This window comes from Canis aureus, chromosome 7 (assembly GCF_053574225.1).
Source record: "Canis aureus isolate CA01 chromosome 7, VMU_Caureus_v.1.0, whole genome shotgun sequence".
Taxonomy (NCBI): domain Eukaryota; kingdom Metazoa; phylum Chordata; class Mammalia; order Carnivora; family Canidae; genus Canis; species Canis aureus.
The window spans coordinates 580,286-600,110 of record NC_135617.1 but is presented as its reverse complement, the minus strand read 5'-3'; the positions used below and the strand labels follow the sequence as shown (position 1 = coordinate 600,110).

General features: G+C 43.7%; 1 protein-coding gene and 2 long non-coding RNA genes across 15 annotated transcripts in view; 1 reads left to right on the top strand and 2 right to left on the bottom strand.

Annotated features, from left to right (window-relative positions):
* The window catches only part of LOC144316941 (uncharacterized), a 57,621-nt gene extending 39,376 nt beyond the window's left edge, over positions 1–18,245 (bottom strand). For 2 of the 12 annotated variants that reach the window (XR_013382751.1, XR_013382758.1), the window contains exon 1: positions 17,914–18,244. This is a non-coding gene — a long non-coding RNA (uncharacterized LOC144316941). Of the gene's footprint in view, positions 1–240; positions 839–12,416; positions 12,517–13,882; positions 14,162–17,913 lie in introns of those variants that run through there. The other 10 variants (XR_013382750.1, XR_013382760.1, XR_013382754.1 and 7 more) reach the window with 9 other exon arrangements.
* Positions 48–3,769, top strand: LOC144316943 (uncharacterized). Of its 2 annotated transcripts, XR_013382764.1 has the most exons (3): positions 48–101; positions 226–368; positions 966–3,769. It is a non-coding gene; the product is annotated as an uncharacterized LOC144316943 (long non-coding RNA). The 2 variants fall into 2 exon arrangements; XR_013382763.1 differs by having other exon boundaries at positions 54–368.
* On the bottom strand, positions 14,906–17,920 carry TSPYL1 (TSPY like 1). The gene has a single exon (XM_077902696.1). It carries the CDS (start codon positions 17,908–17,910, stop codon positions 16,795–16,797), a length of 1,116 nt encoding a protein of 371 aa, XP_077758822.1. The 5' UTR covers positions 17,911–17,920; the 3' UTR covers positions 14,906–16,794.
* Positions 18,246–19,825: the final 1,580 nt, after the last annotated feature.

Genomic DNA, 19,825 nt, shown 5'->3' with positions numbered 1-19,825 from the left:
CCTGGGGATTCCGGGTTTCCGGGGTCTGCGCGCGCGGGCGTGGGTTCGCCCCGCGCTCCCCTCCCTCAGGCGAGGACGCCGAGGGGCCCCCGAGGCTGGAGGTGAGCAGAGCGGCGGCCCCGCGGCGGAGGGCGGGACCCGGGGGCCTGCCTCTCCCTCGCCCGGGTCTCTCTCTCTCTCTCTCTCTCCTGAGTAATTAATTAGAATCTTAAAAAAAAAAAAAAGTGGTGACTTACGCACCTCGGCGCGGTGGAGACGGAAGCCTCGGCCTTCCCGACCGGACACCACGAAGGCTGCGCCCGTCGGCCGACCCCGGGGGCGACCGGACGCCAGGCCCGCTGCGCTCTGAAGTAATACACGCGGTCAAGGTACGTTCCTCACTGGCGTCGACCCACTCGCGCGAGCGCGCAGACCCGGCCTTGAAGCATCACGGAAAAAGACGTGATCTCAGGAGAGTGTAATTTCCAAAATGGCACGTGCCGTGGATGTGGCCCAGCCCTGAGCCGGGAGGAGCTCCTGCTTCGGAGTCCGCGCGAGCTCGAAGCCCAGGAGTAGTTGCCACAATAGCCCCTGTGGTAGTCCCCGGCGGGCGGGAGCAACAGCAGCTGTTTGTTCGCAGGCACTGCAACTCGTAATCGTCCAACTAAAAATATTTTAAGCGGCGTCTAAAACGTCAGTGTTAAAATAGCTACCCGAAATGTGCCTTTTCCAGTCAGTTCATACGATTCATCTAGCGGTGGTGTTAATTCCGTACCACGTGCTGTTTGCTGCAGTGTGGACATACTGGTGTTGATCCTTAGACAAACGCAAGAATGAAGGAAAACTTGAGTTTTGCATATTTTTGTTCCGCATCTTAAATTCATATTAGAAAAATGTTTGTGACTCTTTGTGATAGAAACTGCTACGCTACAGAGCACCCCAGATCATGATCGCTTTTTTTTTTTTTTTTTTTTTTTTTGTGATAGTCACAGAGAGAGAGAGAATGAGGCAGAGGGAGAAGCAGGCTCCATGCACCGGGAGCCCGACGTGGGATTCGATCCCGGGTCTCCAGGATCGCGCCCTGGGCCAAAGGCAGGCGCCAAACCGCTGCGCCACCCAGGGATCCCCATGATCGCTTTTAAATTAGGACTCGGGAGAGGATCCAGTGAAAAGTCAGGGTGTAGGGGAAACAGAGTTACGGAAAAGTAGCAGGTGTATTGAGGGAGGTAGTGCAGACCCTGTGCAACTAAGAATGAGGTGCTGAGAGAGATACTGGCAGGTGGCACAGGGGAGCAGCCTGTCCCGCAGCTTCATGGGGTAGCTCACAAAGGTTTACCAGACAGTTCAGAAACATTCAAGATATTTTTGTGCCCCTAGTCCGCCTACTCAAGGACAGACTGTCCAGATTGACTGCTACCAGCTAATCAGATAACCCATAAAAACTGTACAAACAGGGATGCCTGGGTGGCCCCCTGGTTGAGCACCTGCCTTTGGCTCGGGGCGTGGTCCTGGAGTTCTGGGATCGAGTCCCACATCAGGCTCCCTGCATGGAGCCTGCTTCTCCCTCTGCCTGTGTCTCTGCCTCTCTCTGTCTCTCTCATGAATAAATAAGATTTTTTTAAAAAATTAAAAAAAAAATGTACAAACAAGATGCACTCTTCTCAGACTACAATTATTTTTCTCTCCTTTTTTCCCCCGTTTTAATAAATCCTGTTTTGCCTCTGTGGGGTGAAATCCATTTACTAATTTATCCTCTTTGTAAATAAGTAAACATTGTGCTATAATTTAGTGTATTTGTGACTTTGGGTTATACTTTGACACTGCTCTGCCTTGTTTCCTTTCTTAAAGAATCCATACAAGAAAGGTAGCATTTGCTATTTGCAACAGAAAATTAGAAAGTTACTTAAAACTACTGCTACCTCTGAACCTTTTTTCTTTTGTTGCATATACAAAGGACTTTTATCTCCACTGCTTGAAACATCCCCATCCCTAGCTTTGATTGTTCCTGTCAAGGGGATCATTTTCCACCAATAATAACCTGCCCATCCTTGAAACTCCATTCAAGCTTACCTCATGTAGATTGCATTAGCATTTTAATGCATTTAATAATCCTAAACAAGGACCCAGGATCACAGGGTTGACTCCCTCATGATGGAGACATATATTAATTGCCAAACTGCCTCCTCCCATCTCCTATGCATGACCTTCCCTTATCACCTTACCGTTCTAACAGTCCTCAATTTCTATAGCTCCTATGACCTTTACCGTGCAAATTAGAATTTACCTTCTATCTTTAACTTTCTTGGTTGTTTTATGCAGATTAGTCTCCTCATGCCAAGTAGGCAAGGATGGCTGCATCCTTGGCATCTACTATAGTAGGCCAGTGACTATCTCATTGGAGATTGTAATGAATTTGATTACTTGAGTTAAATGAAAAATGTAAAAGATTTAACCAAAATGAATAGTATGACTATGCTAGTATTTCATTTTGAGTTGAGTGGATTATGTATTATAGGTATGAATCATTTTGTTTGCATATTAGAATATAGGATTTGGAGTACATGACAAAGCCTGTTCTGTTGGCAGTTGACATCGGCCTCACTACAGAGCAAAAGGTATGTCAGTAACATGACCATATGGAAAAATACTCGCAAGAAATGCCATGAAAATCCAGGAGGGGGGCAGCCCAGGTGGCTCAGCAGTTTAGTGCTGCTTTCAGCCCAGGGCCAGATCCTGGAGACCCGGGATCGAGTCCCACGTCGGGCTTCCTGTGTGGAGCCTGCTTCTCCCTCTGCCTATGTCTCTGCCTCTCTGTGTGTCTCTCATGAATAAATAAATAAAATCTTTAAAAAAAGAAAATCCAGGAGGTAATTTTCATTTGCCACAGGACAAGGAGTTTAACAAAAGTTCAAACATAAATTAGTATAGTCAAATAGGAACGATTTTACTAAAGTGTATAGTAAGTACTGGAAAATTTAGGAAATACCCACTGTTGTTACTCTTGAACAACAAGGTTGCTTTTGGTGGGAGCCAGGCTACTCATGCTGTTTGACAAAGTCCAGGCATGGGAGTTAATCCTGAAAATCAGGAGAAGCCACAGCTGGCTCCCATGGATTCCTTTCACTTTGTTTTTGGCCATCTTTAGCATCATTATAATACTATTGGGGAATTTCCATAAAATAAATATGGAGTCTAAAAATAATTAAAATTTCCAACATGCTTCTTGGAATAAAACCCAATGCCCCCCACCCCCCACTCTGTAATTCCTCTAATATGAGAAATGCTGAGTTTTTTTATCAGTTAAGGGTAAAATAAATCTGGGAACCTAGCCCAGTTAAAGCTGTCATGGAAGAAGTCCTTCAGGTACCTCTTAAGCGTCAAGTTAAAGAGACAACAGTTAACCAGTGGAACACATGATAAAATAAGTTGTGGGTACTGTAAACTGCTAGAAGAAAGTTAAACATTTCTGTATATAACCTTTAAAATAATAACCCCTTTCATGTAACCATATTACCATAGACTTGTTTTTCCACTAGAATAGGCCACGCTCTGTCTAGCACTTTTGTCTTTTACATCACACTCACTGCTTTCTCAAGAAATCAATAAAGGTCATGTTCATTATAGCAGTCGAAACTGAAAGGAAAAATATTTCGTATGAAAAAGATGTTTCTTAATCTTTAGAATGATCTAAGATGTTTGCGATAAAATGTAAAATGTAATTATTTACTAAAAAAGAAACTGGAAAAGCAAGGCAATGTAAAATGGTATAAATAAAGCCCCTCCGAAATGATCAGGACGTGTCTGCACCCTGACTCTGTGCGTCCCCTCATTTGCCGACGCCGGCCTTTCCTTCGAGAGACCCACCCCAGCTGGAGCTGGAGCCCGGCATGTTTTTTCAGAATGATAGGGTTTCTGGTTATATATTCATTAGGGCCTACATTTACTTAGTGTTTTCTAAATGTGTTATCTCATTTAATCCTCAGAATAACCCTGTGAGGTAATAATATTATGACTTCATCCTACGTTACCTTAGAAGGAACTGCAGCAAAGAGGAACCGAGTTGCTTATCCACAGTCACACAAAAGTGATAGAGCCGTAATCTGACTCAGGAACCTGTACACTCATTTATTATATTTTTCTGCAATTCCACCCAACATGTAAAATGTAAAGGTGCTTTCTTAGAAGTAAGACTGTATGACCATCCCAATTTAATGTTATGTCTTACTGTCCTGTTCCCCTCTGCCCATCCAGAAAGATACTAACAGTCGTTGGGGAAGTGCCTGAACACTAAAAGAAGCAGGAATTCATGATCCTGGATTCAAGGCTTAAAGTCAACAGTTCTCAATCCATCAGAGAGAACATTCCCTTTGTTCATTTGTTTTTTCTTTATTGGTATTGTGTAGACCCAGTCTTACTGGAGGAGGGCAAAAGACATGGGCTGGAGTTCATTTCTGCCTTCATGAGCAGTGGGAATTTGGGCAAGTGGTTTAACTTTTTTTATCTCCATTTCCACATTTTATAAAATAGGAATCCTAAGGGGCACCCGGCTGGCTCAGTCAATGGAGCATGTGACTTTTGATCTCTGGGTTGTGAGTTTGAGCCCCATGTTGAGCACAGAGCCTTACTTTTTAAAAATAGTAAGCTCACCCAACCTGTCTTTACCTACCCTCTTCTCAGAGTAACGGGTCAATATTGTAATGTAGGTGACCCTTACTCCGTAAGTTGCTTTCCTCCTTCCTCACCCCCGTTTCCATCTTTCCTTTTTTTCTTCTTTAAAATGTATTTCATGTACCATTACAGCCAAAAGATACTGAATTTTCAAACAATTTCCCCTAAATTACCCTTAACATATGGAAGGAGTTCTGTCCCTATGACTAAATGAGTCACCACTCCAGAGCTCCAAAGCCCAGAATTAAGTTGAGCAGCAACAGAAGCATTCCATGGAAACTTTTCTCTTCCTCAGACAGGACAAAGGCATCTTTAGCAGACAGAGCCTGTGTGTCCAGGGCCACGCAAAATTGGCATTTCCAGTAGAAAGCCGTCCTGCTTTTTGAGAAAACAATGGCTGAAGAACAACTTCCTTCACATTCAAAGAGGATGCTGGGCTAATTGAATTTCTTACAGGTATGAGTCAAGGATGGATCTGGCTTTGGCACCAATGTAGTGTGAAGTTTCATGTGGTAGCCATGAAAATGCACCTTCCAGCCTTCCTAATACAAGGAGAGTAATTGTTCAAGGGTCTGAATGCTGCACCCTGAAATCTCTAGTCTCCTTTGCATTCCGGCCACACCTCCTATGAGCCCTCCAGCCAATGGCTGAGTATGACTAGGGTACAAAGGCAAGACCATTCCTAGAGGATGTGGGACTCAGCCAACAGCTGACTGGTTGCCTCAAGGACTCCCTGGTGGCCTTGCTGAATCTTCCTTGGATGGCACAGGAGTCTAGGACGCTTCCACCCAACTTTCTCTTGCTCCCCTTTTCACTCAATCAGATTTGCTTTCTGGACAGATGGCTCTCCCGTCTTTTTTTTCTGGCTCCCTCCCCATCTCACTCACACAGTCATTTTCCCCTAATAAGACCTTTGTATATTTAATCCCAGCTTGACTTCTGCTTTTTGGAGGATCCAGAATAACATGTTTGTTTAACAGATCATTTAAACCCCTTAGTTTCAAATTTTTTTTTTTTATCTCGCAAATTGGGAGTCAGGAGACAGAATAGCTGGAAGTGGGGAAAGACTTAGTGCAATAAAAAGAAGTCCTGCCTGCATTAAATGACATGATGAGGGGGGCCCCTGGGTGACTCAGCGGTTTAGCACCTGCCTTCAGCCCAGGGCATTGACCTTGGGGTCCCAGGATCGAGTCCCACGTCAGGCTCCCTGCAAGGAGGCTGTTTCTTCCTCTGCCTGTGTCTCTGCCTCTCTCTGTGTATCTCATGAATAAATAAATAAAATCTTTAAAAATAAAAATGACATGATATAGTAGTTAGATGGCTGTACCTTAGAATCACTAGTTCCTTACATATTTTGGAGATTAACCTTTTCAGATATATGATTTGCAAATGTTTTCTCCCATTCTGTAGGTTCCTTTTTACTCTGTTGATTGTTGGTAACACAAAAATTGTAAATGTTAGAAAGTTTTGTGTCAGAATTTCATTAGCATTTGTTTTCATTCTTAGTGCTAGATAATGGTGTATCTTACAATGTTTTACAGTAGATGAAATAAGTTGCTTTCAAAAAATAGTGTTTAAAACACTGCAGGAAGAAAGGAGGGCCTGGCTTGCTCATTTGGTAGAGCATATGACTCTTTTTTGTTTCAAGTTTTGTTTTGTTTTGTTTTTTTAAGATTTTATTTATTCATCAGAGAGAGAGAGAAAGAGAGACACAGGCAGAGGGAGAAGCAGGCTCCATGCAGAGAGCCCGACATGGGTCAATCCTAGGACTCCAGGATCAGCCCTGGACAGAAGGTGGCGCTAAACTGCTGAGCCCCCCAGGCTGCCCTGTTGCAAGTTTTTATTTAAATTCCAGTTAGTTAACACAGAGTGTAATATTGGTTTTAGGAATAGAATTTAGTGATTTATCACTTACATATAGCAGCCAGGAGCATGTGACTCTTGAGTCATCCCCAAGTCGGGGGTGGAGCTGACTTAAAAAACAATAAATAACAGTGCAAAATATTTTTATATGTAAAATGGTATTAGGTTCTAGGCTTAAATACTAGATTTTGTCATCTATATATTTAGCACTGGATGATTACTCTGTATGGGACACTGTCCATCACATTGCAGGATATGTAGCTTCCCTAATGTCCCTAATGAATACCAGTAATACCTGTATTCATTGTAAAAAAAAACAAAATAACTGGCAGACTTCCCAAACACCATTGGGAGAAGCCCACATACACCTTGAGAGTCAGGTTTGTAAATGTTTGTGACTACGATACGGAGTCGTCTCTACCACAGACCTAGATCTCCACATACTGAACCATCTCAACACAGCCCTTTATTATGCTAAGGGAAGTTAGAGCTTAGCCTGGTGAAGAGGATGACAGTGAAGTTTCAAGTGCTGTTCTAAGTTATCACCCAGTTGACTCAAGCCTCCATAACACATTCTCTACATTTCACAGTGATACCCTGAGTTCTGTGCTGTTCAGCAGCCGAATTCCAGAAGGATATAAAACATTTGAACTACTTTGGCTAATTATGTTCTTTTTTTTTTTTTTTTTTTTTTTTTTTTTAAGATTATAGTTACTTATCTGACAGACATGTGCGTACATGCAGGCTGGGAGGCAGAAGGAGAGGGACCAAGCAGACTCCCCGCTGAGCAGGGGCTCCATCCCAGGCAGTAAGAAACCTCTGCCTGGGTCTCTGCCTCTCTGTGTCTCTTGTGAATAAATAAAATCTTAAAAAAAGAGATGAAGCAGGAGCAGCAATAGGGTTTAGGGCAGATGATCCCCAAACATTAGCACGTATCACAATCACCTGTAGTGCTGGTTAAAATACAGTTGCTAGATTCCACTCAGGTTAGATTCCACAGGGCAGTAATGGGGTTCTCAAGATTGCATTTCTAACAAGATTTAAGTGAACCTCACGCTGCTGGTCTGGGGACCACCCTTTGCAACCTACGACATTAGGGTAATGGAGAGTAGTAGGTTGAAGCTGAAGAGTCAGAGAAAAAAGGTCCAAATAAGATTAGAGAATCGTCATGTAGCATCTGAACGTGCAGAAGTGAAAAGGGAAACCCAGCAAGAATGTTGAGTATATCAGCACTACCTACGGGTTATATGTCCTGAGCAGATCAACATCTTCAGTGATGAGAGGATAAGAGAACTTCTTAGCTTGTAAATTAAGGAAATCTCTAGAGAGCAACTTCTACCTAGAATTGAAGGAGGAAAGTAACAAAAGAAAAAAAAGTATTCCCAAAATTGGGATTATAAATGAAATTATACAGCAAGAAGAAGAACTTGCAAACAGAGTCAGCAGCTTTTTGTTTTTAAAGATTTATTCACGTGAGAGAGAGCGTGGTGGGCGGTGGAGTCAGAGGGAGAGGCAGATTCCCTGCTGAGCAGGGAGCCCGACTGGAGCTAGACCCCAAGACGTGGAGGTCCCAACATGAGCCAAATGCAAAATGCTTAACCATCTGAGCCACTCGGGCACCCCAGAGTCAACAGCTTTTATTTAAGCACAGAAGAAAAGTCAAAATAGTGGAAATGGGCAAATAGAATTCCAATTTTTGAATTCATGACAGTATTTTTAAATCTATTATTTATGGTTATAGCTTACATTCACTAAAATGCATGACTCTTAATTGTACAACTTGACAGGTTTTAACAAATGGGTACGTCTGTGTTATCATCGCCCAAATCAAGATAATGGTGCCTCACTATCACCCCTGAAAGTTTGCTCATGCTTCTTTCCAGTTACTCTACAGCCCTGAGGCAACCATTCTTTGGATTTCTATCACCATGGTTAAGTTTCCCAAACCACTGAACTTCACATATATGGAGTTATGTAGTATGTACTCTTTTTTATTGACTGATAGCACACAGCGAGGTGGGGGGCAGAGGGATTTTAAGCAGACTCCGCACTAAGGGTGGACCCAAGTTTGGGGTTCAGTCTCACAACCCTGAGACCATGACCTGAGCCAAACTCAAGAGTCAAACACTTAACGGACTGAGCCACCCAGGCGCCCCTAGAATGTACTCTCTTCTCTGGCATCCTTCACTTAAAGTTTTTGAGGAATCCCTGGGTGGCTCAGCGGTTTGGCACCACCTTCAGCCCAGGGTGTGATCCTGGGGTCCCGGGATGGAGTCCTGCGTCGGGCTCCCTGCATGGAGCCTGCTTCTCCCTCTGCCTGTGTCTCTCATGAATAAATAAATAAATTTTTTTAAAATAATAAAAAATAAAAATGTTTTTGAGATGCATCCATGTTGTTACGTGATCAGTAGTTTGTTCCTTGTTGCTGAGTCATGTGCCATTTATGAATATCGTGATGTACACATTCACCTTTGGTAGACATTGATTTGATTCTAGCTTTCAACTATGACAAATAAAACTGCTATGAACATTCTTATGCTGCAAATAAATTATACTTTAATAAAGAAAACAATGACAAATTCCAAAAACAAAAGAGTATCTATTTTTAGTAACATCTTTGGTCACTTAAATGACCAAAGAAAGAGCTACCACACAACAGTGAGGTGGTAGGGATCACATATTTATCACTCAACATTAGCTACTATCGATGTGATCGAGAAAATGTAAATGGATTCAAACTGGGTAAGTACACGGACTAGAAAGCAAGTGGAGAACATACTCATTTCCCAATACTAAGCTGCCGTGCTAGAATCAGAATCTGAAGCTTAAAGAAATGAAGACTTGGAAATGAAGTTACTACGAGGTCAGAAGACATGCATAGGCTTAACGTGAATCACCCATTCAGTTGCTGTGGCTGGTTCTGCAACGCAAACCTCTGCTCGATTAGTAGACATCATCCTCAAGAAATGTGTGCTGAAATAAAGCCCTTAATGAGAAGACCCATATTTCTAGAACTTTGTAGAGGAGTACATGAATCTGAAGTTTCTATGTATGTGGTCAATTTGGGGTAATGTCCCAACTGGGTCTATCTAGAACTGTAGGAAATAACATCACTGGCAACTCTTCCCCATAGTATGTGCTTCCTACTTACTTCCTAAAGTCTCCAGTTACAGAACAATCTTTTAAATATGAGTACTATTGTTACCTTGATAGAAGTTGACCAAAATTATCAATTATTCCTTTATCTGTGTACTTTTGTATTTTCTATTTTTGGTGACTGATAAAAATAAGCTATATAACATTTTAAATATTTCTCCAACTTTTTGTTCAGAAAAATTTCAAACCACAGTTGAAGTAATATTAAAATATTAATACTGCCGTTAAAAAAGAGACTCTCAACAATGTAAAAATATTACTAAGTTGTTCCCTTTTTTGACAAGGGAAATTGAAAGTACATCAGGTATGGACACATACCTAGGAGGAATTGGCACACTTTCTAATCCCTCAGCCTAAAGGGGACATCATTCCTAATTTATAAAGAGGTACCAACTTTGTTTGCTGATGCCCGAGGACAAAGTTAAACTGAGGGTGGGAATGAGGAGAATAGGTGGATCCATATTACAGAAAAATCCTAAAGAGGCTGTGTTACTCTGAAAGGAAGCTTCCTGGGAGAACTTAAGCAATGACCTGGCTACAGACCAGATTTGCAAATGACATGAAATTAGGGAGGTAAAATTACTCATTAGGAATAATTGATCATCCAAACACAAATAATTAAAATAAATTTAATACAATTTAATAAAAATTAATATAGATATATGGAAAGTGTTGGACACAAACTTCAATGAAGTAGAACATAAAGGAGCCTAATTCAGCATCACGTGAATACTTCAAAATTTAACGGTTTGGGCAGCCCCGGTGGCTCAGCAGTTTAGCACTGCCTTTCACCCAGGATGTGATCCTGGAGACCCGGGATCAAGTCCCATGTCGGGCTCCCTGCGTGGAGCCTGTTTCTCCCTCTGCATGTGTCTCTGTCTCTCTCTGTCTCTCATGAAGAAATAAAGTCTTTAAAAAAAAATTAAGGGTTTGGTAAAATTTAATCTTACTAGACATGGAAAGGGTAATACTGCTGCCCCAAAAGCTAATGTTCTCACAAGATCCACTTAAGGAAAGATACTTTGTAAAGTATAGGTGGTAAGAATTCCAATCTTACTTTGGATGTTACTTTGTTCAGTTCAGGGCACTTGACTTTAGGAAAAACTGACATAATGAATCCTGTTTATTAGCATACACCATGGATAAGGAATATTGAAGGATTTTTTATCTAGCCAAGTTTGTGGTGATGGTGGTGGAGGGGGCAGGGAGCTGTTAGGAGGACGGGATTATCTGGGATGATCTTTAAGGACTTAAAAGAACTCTGTGGAACCAGGGTAATTACATTCTGCAAGACTGCATGGGTCAAAATATGGGTGCTGAGAGCCTGCTTGGCAATAGCTGGATGTTACAAGGCAGGGCATTTCTAAGTAAACTTAACAAAACTGGGAAGGGAGTAAGGTTCCCTCACTTGAGGAGTCCAAGGAAAGGTTATCCATGATTCTCAAATCTGTACCTTTGTATGTAATTTAACTGGTTTGAGGGTGGAGCCTAGATAGCAGAATTTTTTCAAAACTCACCAGCTATTTTTTTTTTTAAAGATTTTATTTATTTATGAGAGAGAGGGCAGGGGAGGAGCAAGAGGGAGAGTAACAAGTAGACTGTGCTGGGCATGGAGTCCGACGTGGGGCCTGATCTCAGGACCCGGAGATCATGACCTGACCTGAAACCAAGAGTCAGATGCTAAACCGAGTGAGCCACCCAGGTGCCACACTCGCCAGCTATTAATAATGGGAGTTGGGTTTGAGAAATACTAGGCTAGATAACTATGTAAAAATGTGAAATTAAAATGGAGAGGAAGATAAATGGAAATTAATATTTATATTACATGCCAGCCATTGTCCTTGGCATTTTCACACTCTGACCTTAGCACAGTGCCTGGCACCTAGTAAACTCTCAAATGTGTTTTCTACAACCTTATAATGGCATTCTCCAAATAATCCTGGGAAATTATTAGTTTATAATACAGGTATCATCATCCCTGTATTGTGGACAAGGAAACCAAAGCTCAGAAAAGGTATTTATTTCGGCTAATACGTTAGGTAGTAGACTGTAAAACTGTGACTTAATCCCAATTTAAAGCTAGTGTGGGGGTCCCTGGGTGGCGCAGCGGTTTAGAGCCTGCCTTTGGCCCAGGGCGTGATCCTGGAGACCCGGGATTGAGTCCCACGTCGGGCTCCCGGTGCATGGAGCCTGCTTCTCCCTCTGCCTATGTCTCTGCCTCTCTCTCTCTCTCTGTGACTATCATAAATAAATAAAAAAAATTAAAAAAAAAAAAAATCTAGTGTGCCCTGGTCCCTGGCCCGCTCACTCAGTAGAGCGTGCATCTCTTGATCTCAGAGTTTTAAGTTCCAGCCCCATGTTGGGTACAGAAATTACTTAATAAAATCTTTAAATAAATAAAGCTAGCATGTCTTCCCTGTCTCTTCAGGCCACTAATAAGACATGTTGGTATTTATAAAAATCAGCAGCATAAGTGGCTCTTTTTAATAGAACACTTCTTCCTGACCTATTCTCAAAAAACATTACATTAAATGCAAATCCTGAAAAAGTGAAAGCCAAAAAGTAGACATTTTCCTAATGTGGCCTGTCAGGCCTGCAGAAGCTCCCCTGCAAGTCTGGAGAACCCCAGAGGGCAGAGGAAATGGATTAGAGTGGCCCTTCAGAGCTCAAACAAAGCCCTTCAAGCAAACATGCAGAAAGCACTGCTCACAAATACCTCCCTACGCATAATGAGTGGATAAATACGTCACCTCCACAATCCAGGACTTCAGCCCTGTACTGAGGCGGGGGCTCTTTGCCATGTTAATCCTGTTTTCTTGGGCACGTGACTGGTTTGAGTATGTGAATTTGCTGAAGAGGAAACATTCAAGGAAAGATACCTCAGTGAGACAGTGAGTTCCTCAAGAGCAAGGACAACCTTAATAACCAAGGCGAAATAATAATTGCTGTAAGACTGCACTGCAAGGCCACACTACTTTTCAAAAATAAAATATGCTTCAAGTGGTAAGCATTGAATTGACAATGAAATGCTAGATTCGGATTTTTTTCTGGTGTCTGGCCAATTGTTAAATTTTAGAGCCTATGTTAACATACACAAAATGGTAATTTGATGACTGAAATTTTCTTTTCTGAGCTTCATGTACTTTTATAAACCAAATATACATTAAAATTTATTCTAGAAAAACATGAAGATACAGGTTCTAAATATTGTTAAGAGACTGCTTTAAATAACCAATATAATAACGATCAGGGCAAATTTGGGACCCAGATATACTTATATCCATAATTTTACACATTATGTTTTCCAAAGTACTGAGTATGTTGTCTTAGGTACTCAAGGAGAAGCTGATAAGAGACCTTCCATTTTTAGCCTTTTTTTACCCATTGGCCTCTAGCTATACTTTACCCATCTTAAATTTTAGCTAGATAACCCTTGTCTTAAAGTCACAAAAAAATTCATAGGGAGGAAGTTTAAATACTCATGTGTATTTTATACACTCCGAGATATTCAAGAAGCCTAAAACCATGCTGTGCGATGTAATTTAAAATTTACCAGTAGCCACAAAAAATGGTAAATATTTTTTAGTATTAATCAATATATCAACAGCATTATTTCAATATGTAATCAATATACAAAATTAAGGTATTTTACATTTTTTTCCATACTAAGTTTTTGAAATTCAGTGTGTATTTTATACTTATACAGCAGATCTAAATTTGGACTAGACATATTTTAAGTGCTTTGTAGCCACTGGTGGCTAATTGTTACTGTACTGGAAGCACATGTCTAGAGTCTAACTCTCTTCTATCTCCAGTGTAAGTCACCTTAAAATATACAAAAACCAAGCACATATAAGTTGATCCAAAGTTACGTAATGCTCTGGTAAAATGGCAAGGGAGATGTTAAATGTATAGGGTTTAGACTTTTCTAATCACTTAAACAAGAAATTTGCTTTTAAGGGCTTTGTAAGATTTTTTACACCAATTTTACAAGTGCCTTGAAAACCATCTTTTGGGACGCCTGGGTGACTCAGTGGTTGAGCATCTGCAGTTGAGCATCTGCCTTCAGCTCAGAGAGTGACCCCGGAGTCCTGGGATCAAGTCTCACATTGCGCAGGGAGCCATCTTCTCCCTCTGCCTGTGTCTCTGCCTCTCTTTCTCATGAATAAATAAATAAAATGTTTAAAAAAAAGAAAAACCATCTTCTTCCCATTACCTCATCAAGTCTTTCTGGGTACTAGGATATTTTGTTCTTTTTTTCCATTTGAGTTGTTCACTTTGTCATTCAATATCTGGTAACAACTATGTGCAAAACATGCTAGAAGCAGTGAGAGACACAAAGGATACCCCATCATCTCTTTGCCTTCACAAACTTCCAAACTAGCTAGAAAGGGAAAGAGTGAAAACCCTGTAAAAATGTATTTGCATTTTACTGTATCACTGTTTCCCCAATTCTTTAACAATAAAAGGAATGACTTTATCTTCTTTTTTTTTTTTTTTTTTTTTTTTTTGACTTTATCTTCTTATTCTTGTTATCTTCCCAAGGCCCGACAAAATGCCTTATTGGTAAATATTTGTGGAATTCGCTGTTCATGAATTACATATTATTTTCTGGAACAGAAGTCCCTGTAAGTACACCAAGTACTTGAAAAGACATTTCTAAATAAATAGAATAGAAATAATAGAATAGAATAGAATAGAATAGACATTTCATCTTCTTTAAGGGGAACAGAAAAACTGGAAGACAGGCGAATTATCTCTCAGGCCTTGAAAAATCTGACACAACAGAAGGCAGGGAGGTTTGAAGAAAACAATAAACAAGTTTTTACAGCTGAAAAAGTATGACAGAAGAATTTACAACTTATGATAGAAACTGCTTATTAAATGAGCAAGTGAATAAAAAAAAAAAAAAAAAAAGAACTGAATGACCTTAGAATATCACTTACAGAGACAGAAATGGAAGCTTTAAGGAATTAAAGTGGTGGTGCTACACAAGCTATATGGAAAAAAGTGACGTCATGAGTAAGCACTTATAATTGTTAACATTTTAAAGCCAAACCCGTAGCAACAACCCTCCCAACCTGGCAAGGTACAGCAGTGTGCCCTAGTTTCTTACTTTTGTAAGAATGTCTTAATGTCTGTTTAGCTATGTTTAGAACTTTAATAATCCTATAATCTGTTGTTATTGTGAACAATTACTTCATGCATTATTTGTGGGCAGAGTGAAGAATAAGAAATCTAGCAGAGTAACATGCTTTTATTTTACAACAACACATATAAGGAAAAACAAATATGCCAATGGTACATTTCCAGTTTGACAGAGCAATCTCACAAAGTATATTTAGGAAAAAAGACACATCAATTACTAAGTTGTTACCAGGGTAAAGTAAGACACTCAAACCAAACATCTCTTGTAGGTTATTTTTTCTATGAAGACAATTCCCAGTCTTCAGAATCTGACAAAACCAACTTATTCAAATTATATTTCTAAGGATACAGTTTAAACAGAAACAAGAAGTCAAAAAATCTCATTTTCATGTAAATCTCTGTATCTTACCAGAAAGTAAAATTGTTATTTTTTCAACCATTCCCAATTGAAAGCAAAAAGAAAGCCTGTACAGCTCAAATTTCCCCAGTAAGCAGAAAGTTATTTTACTAAACACCAGAGAAATAACAACAGTATTAATCTTCTGCATAAATTAAGTCAAATGAAAACAAGAGAAGGCACTCAAAGTTGCTTTGTTTCTTTAAAGAACTCTTATCTACGCAATACATTTAACACTCCCAATCTCCTTCCATTCTCCCATGAAAATCCTGAGAAAAAGTGTTTCTCCTCCCATTACTACTGACAGAAAAAAACCTCTAATTTGAAGGCTCTGTCAGCCAGTCTTACTTAATCTTAGCCCAATTTTTATCTTGCTCATTTTTGACTGTGGTCTTCTGTTTCCCTCGCTCAGGTTACCCATCAAAACTACTTCTTCCATCCACCATGTACTAGGTATCCCTTTTCCTTTCATTTAGATGTGTCTCCCTTTAAGCCCTCTAGGTGTCGCTGAAGGGGGCTGAGGGTTGGGAAGAGAGCAGAGGGAAGAGCTTCCAGTGGACTATTTTACAGGGCACCTGTCCCTAAGTAATGAAGAGCTAAAGCCAAATTAAAATAAAAGGCTTGCTTTTGCAGATGCTTTTGAAATATAACTTTTTTTTTCCTAAAGAGACAGGAGACAGATGGAGGGAAAGTGTACTGCCACCCTGGCATTTAATCACATTCAGGGTAAGGAGAAGAGGCACAAGAGGTATACCTAGGTGTTGTGTGAATTTAATAGGTGAGGCTGAGAAAGCCTGGTACTTAGAATGGACATCATCATCCTTGCTCCTGCCAAGAGAATAAGGTCTCACTTGTCACTTTAACCACTAGCTTGACATTGTTCTAGATCATGAAAGTGAAGGGAAGAGGAGCTGAGGAATCAAGGAGTTCTTTTGGGGGCAGGAACCCTGGGTCCACCAGCAGTTCTAGGGATTCCTGTTGACCAGAAACAACATAATGGGGCCAACAATAATCTGCTAGGTATTCACCAGTAGGTAGCAGCCCAAGGTGGGTGGGCATGGCCAGTAGTGGGCAGTAGGAGGTGACCACAGGTGCAAGAAGAGCAGTGGAGTCGCATAAATCAGAGACCAAGTGGCGCGTTGCTGCTCCCTCCGCCCCACAAGTGTGCATAGGCTCCATGCCTGTACTACAGAGCAAGGTGGGTAGAATGAGCTCCTGGGCAAAGCTAGGATTCCAGATGGTTAAGAGCCAGACCAAAGGCCCTGGAAACAAACGGTCCATGCAGTGCACAAAAGGTAATGCAAGTTACAGCATCATTTGCTTGGCTGAGGAGCGACGTGAATCACGGCCAGGCAGCGCGAGCCGGTAATGCAGAACGGCACGACGGCCAGTGGAAAGGAAGGAGGGCGGCCTTGAAAGTTTCAATCTTAGGTTGAGAAAACTGAATGTCCGGAGGAAAAAGGTTGTAGAAACGTCAGGAAGGGAGGGGGGGAAAAAAGGTGGCAGGCATACCCGTCTCTGTCGTCCAAGCACAGGCCCAGCCGGAGCTGGCAGGGGCCTTGGGCATACTTCCCCGGCAGAGCTCAACCAGACTGGAAGCCGAAGGGCCTGGGGATCTCTACGGGCTCTCTAATTGGGCGACGCCTGGCCCTACGGACTCCTTCGCGCAACAGGTAATACTGCAGTGGATTTGGCCACAAATCCTCCTTGATGATTTCAGCAATCTTGTCGGACTCTGGGACGCTATGGTCTGAAAACCAGGTGAAGAAATTGCAGACGACGTCTTGGCTCCTGCGAATGAAGGACTGGGGCTCGTGGCCGCGGCGCCAGACGATGGGCGTGGACAGAGACACCACGCGGCCAGAGGCTCTCACCTCATACTCCTTGACGATGAGCTTGTTCCTGAAGTAGGGGTTTCTTCGGAAGAAGAACTTGAATTTGCAGCCGGTCCTGGGGTGCCTGAGCTCCTTTACCTCCAGATTGGTTACGTATCTCAGCATCTCTGCGTCCTGGCCGCGGATCATGGGCGCCAGCTGCGGGTGGTTGCGGAAGGCCGTGACCCAGAAGCCCGGGATGTTCTGGATGATGTAGTTTCTCCTCTCCAGGTAGTGACGACGCATCCGCCCAAATTTATGCTCCAGCTGCTGAAAGGCCCTGTCGGCCTGAGCGTTCACCGTGTCCAGCTCCAGCTGGATGGCTTCCAGGGGGTTCATGCGCGCATCCGGGCTCAAGCGTCGGGGCCCCGCGGCCGCCCCGGCACCCTCCCGCCCGGCCAGCTCTTCCTCTCCCTGCGGGTCTGTCTCCATCCTGGGCTCCTCCGCCGCCGCCGCCGCCGCCGAAGCGAGGCCGTCGCGGGCCGGCAGCTCCGGGGCCGTCTCCTCGGCCCGCACGTCCGACGCCCCCGCAGGGCCCCCCGCACCCGGCCCGCGCGCCCCGGCGCTCCCACACCCATTTTCCAGGCCGCCGTCCGTTGCCACCGACACCGACCCCGGCGCCGCTGCCAGGCCTTCGCTAGGGGGCGGGGCCTCCGCCCGCCCCGCTCCGGTCGCTACGGAACCGCGACGCCCGCCGCCTCCCACCGGGGCTGGGGGGCCGCTGTCCGCGGGGGCGGGGGCGGGGGCGGGGGCGGCGGGGGCTCCCCGCTCCTCCGGGAGCCCAGGCTCCGCCGCCGGCCCCGCCGTCACCCCGGGCTCCGCCATCACCTGTGACGCCTCGGCTTCCTCACGGAGCCGCCTCACGGAGCCTCGTCACGGAGCCGCCTCACGGAGCCTCGTCACGGAGCTTCCTCGCGGAGCCGCCTCACGGAGCTTCCTCACGGACTGCCGCGGGTCCGGGTCCCCGCGGGCGCGGTCGGGAGTCGGGAGGCTGCAGGCTCGGGGGAAGGGGCCCCGCCGCCCCGCCAGGCCGCTCGGGTCACGAGCAGCCGGCGCAACCACGGGGGCACGTCCGCGCTCCTCACGGCAACCGCCCCCCGTCCCCCGCCGGCGTCGGGGGCGCCCGCCCACCCGTCCGTTCGCCAGCGCCTCCGCGCGGTTGACGTCAGGGCCGCAGATCTCGCGAGAGCGCGCGGACGCGGCGGGCGGCTGCGGCCTCGGCGGCTCCGGGGTGACCGGCGCCCTGCGCGGCGCTGCCCCCCGGAAGCGTGTCGTGCGGGCTTTGCGGTGTATTTTCCGGGCGGGAAGGCAATCTTTTCCTTAAGGAAGAATCTTTGCATGACGAAGGAACTCCAGGATTTCAGTCGACACCAAGTCTCATGTGCTCAAGAAGTTATTTTGTCACGTAGGGAAAAAAATAAGTAACGTTGCTATTTTCCACAGATGTATTAGTATTCCTTGTGGCTACTAATTGGGGAAGTTTTTCCTTATCTTTTCTTTTTGAACCTAGAGGCTTAAGAAGAATATGTGTCCCTCTTACATGACACAGTTATCTTGCTATCTAGAACGTTCTTTTTCTTTTCATCCTCTAAGACACTTATCATAAAACTATCTTGCTGTAGGATGTGCTAGACATTTTAGCTTTTTGTTTTTTAAGATTTTTAATCTATTTACTCATGAGAAACACAGAGAGAGGCAGAGACACAAGCAGGCTCCATGCAGGGAGCCCAATGCGGGACTCGATCCCAGGACCACGACCGGGGCTGAAGGCAGGTCCCAAACCGCTGAGCCCCCCGGGCGTCCCAACATTTTAGTTCTTATAAAGAACAACTCTGTTATGGCCTTAATTTTACTCACTGGGGAATTGAGGCAAAGAGGCACTGGGTTACTTAACTCAAAATGACATAATAGTAAACCTGGGGCACCTGGGAGGCTCAGTTGGTTAAGTATCTGACTCTTGACTTTGGCTCAGGTCATGGTCTGGGGTCACGGGGCTCTGTAATGAGCGTGGAGTCTGCTTGAGATTCTCTCTTGCTCTCTCTCTAAACAAATAGGGCTGCCTGGGGGGCTCAGTGGTTGAGCATCTGCCTTGGGCTCAGGGTGTGACCCCAGGGTCCTGGGATGGAGTCCCATATCCGGCTCTCCGTGGGGAGCCGGCTTCTCCCTCTGCCTGTGTCTCTGCCTCTCTCTGTGTGTCTTTCGGAAATAAATAAAATCTTTATAAATACTTTAAAAAAAAAAAAAAAGGTAGATCCGGGATTCCCGGGTGGCGCAGCGGTTTGGTGCCGCCTTCAGCCCGGGGCCTGATCCTGGAGACTGGGATCGAGTCCCGCGTCGGGCTCCCTGCAGGGAGCCTGCTTCTCCCTCTGTGTCTCTGCCTCTCTCTATCATGAATAAATAAATAAAATCTTTTAAAAAAGGTAGATCCATGATCTGAATCAAGTAGTTTAATTCAAGAGCTTGTGTTCTCTGTACAAAATGTAAAGTTACACCCTAAAAAACATAAAACTATCCTCACTCACTTAAAGTCAAATTGTTACACAATTATCTCCCTCCTATCCACTTCCCTATCTACAAGCCTATTAATATTTGTTAGGAAAGTGCACCAAGATTTTCTTTGTTTAGAAGAAAATCAGTTATTCCTAATACCTAAATTCAGTATTTTGTAAACCCTATCAGACCTGTTATCACCTTTTTATAGCATGCATTTTCTGAAATAGTCTTTACTTTTTAAAAATTT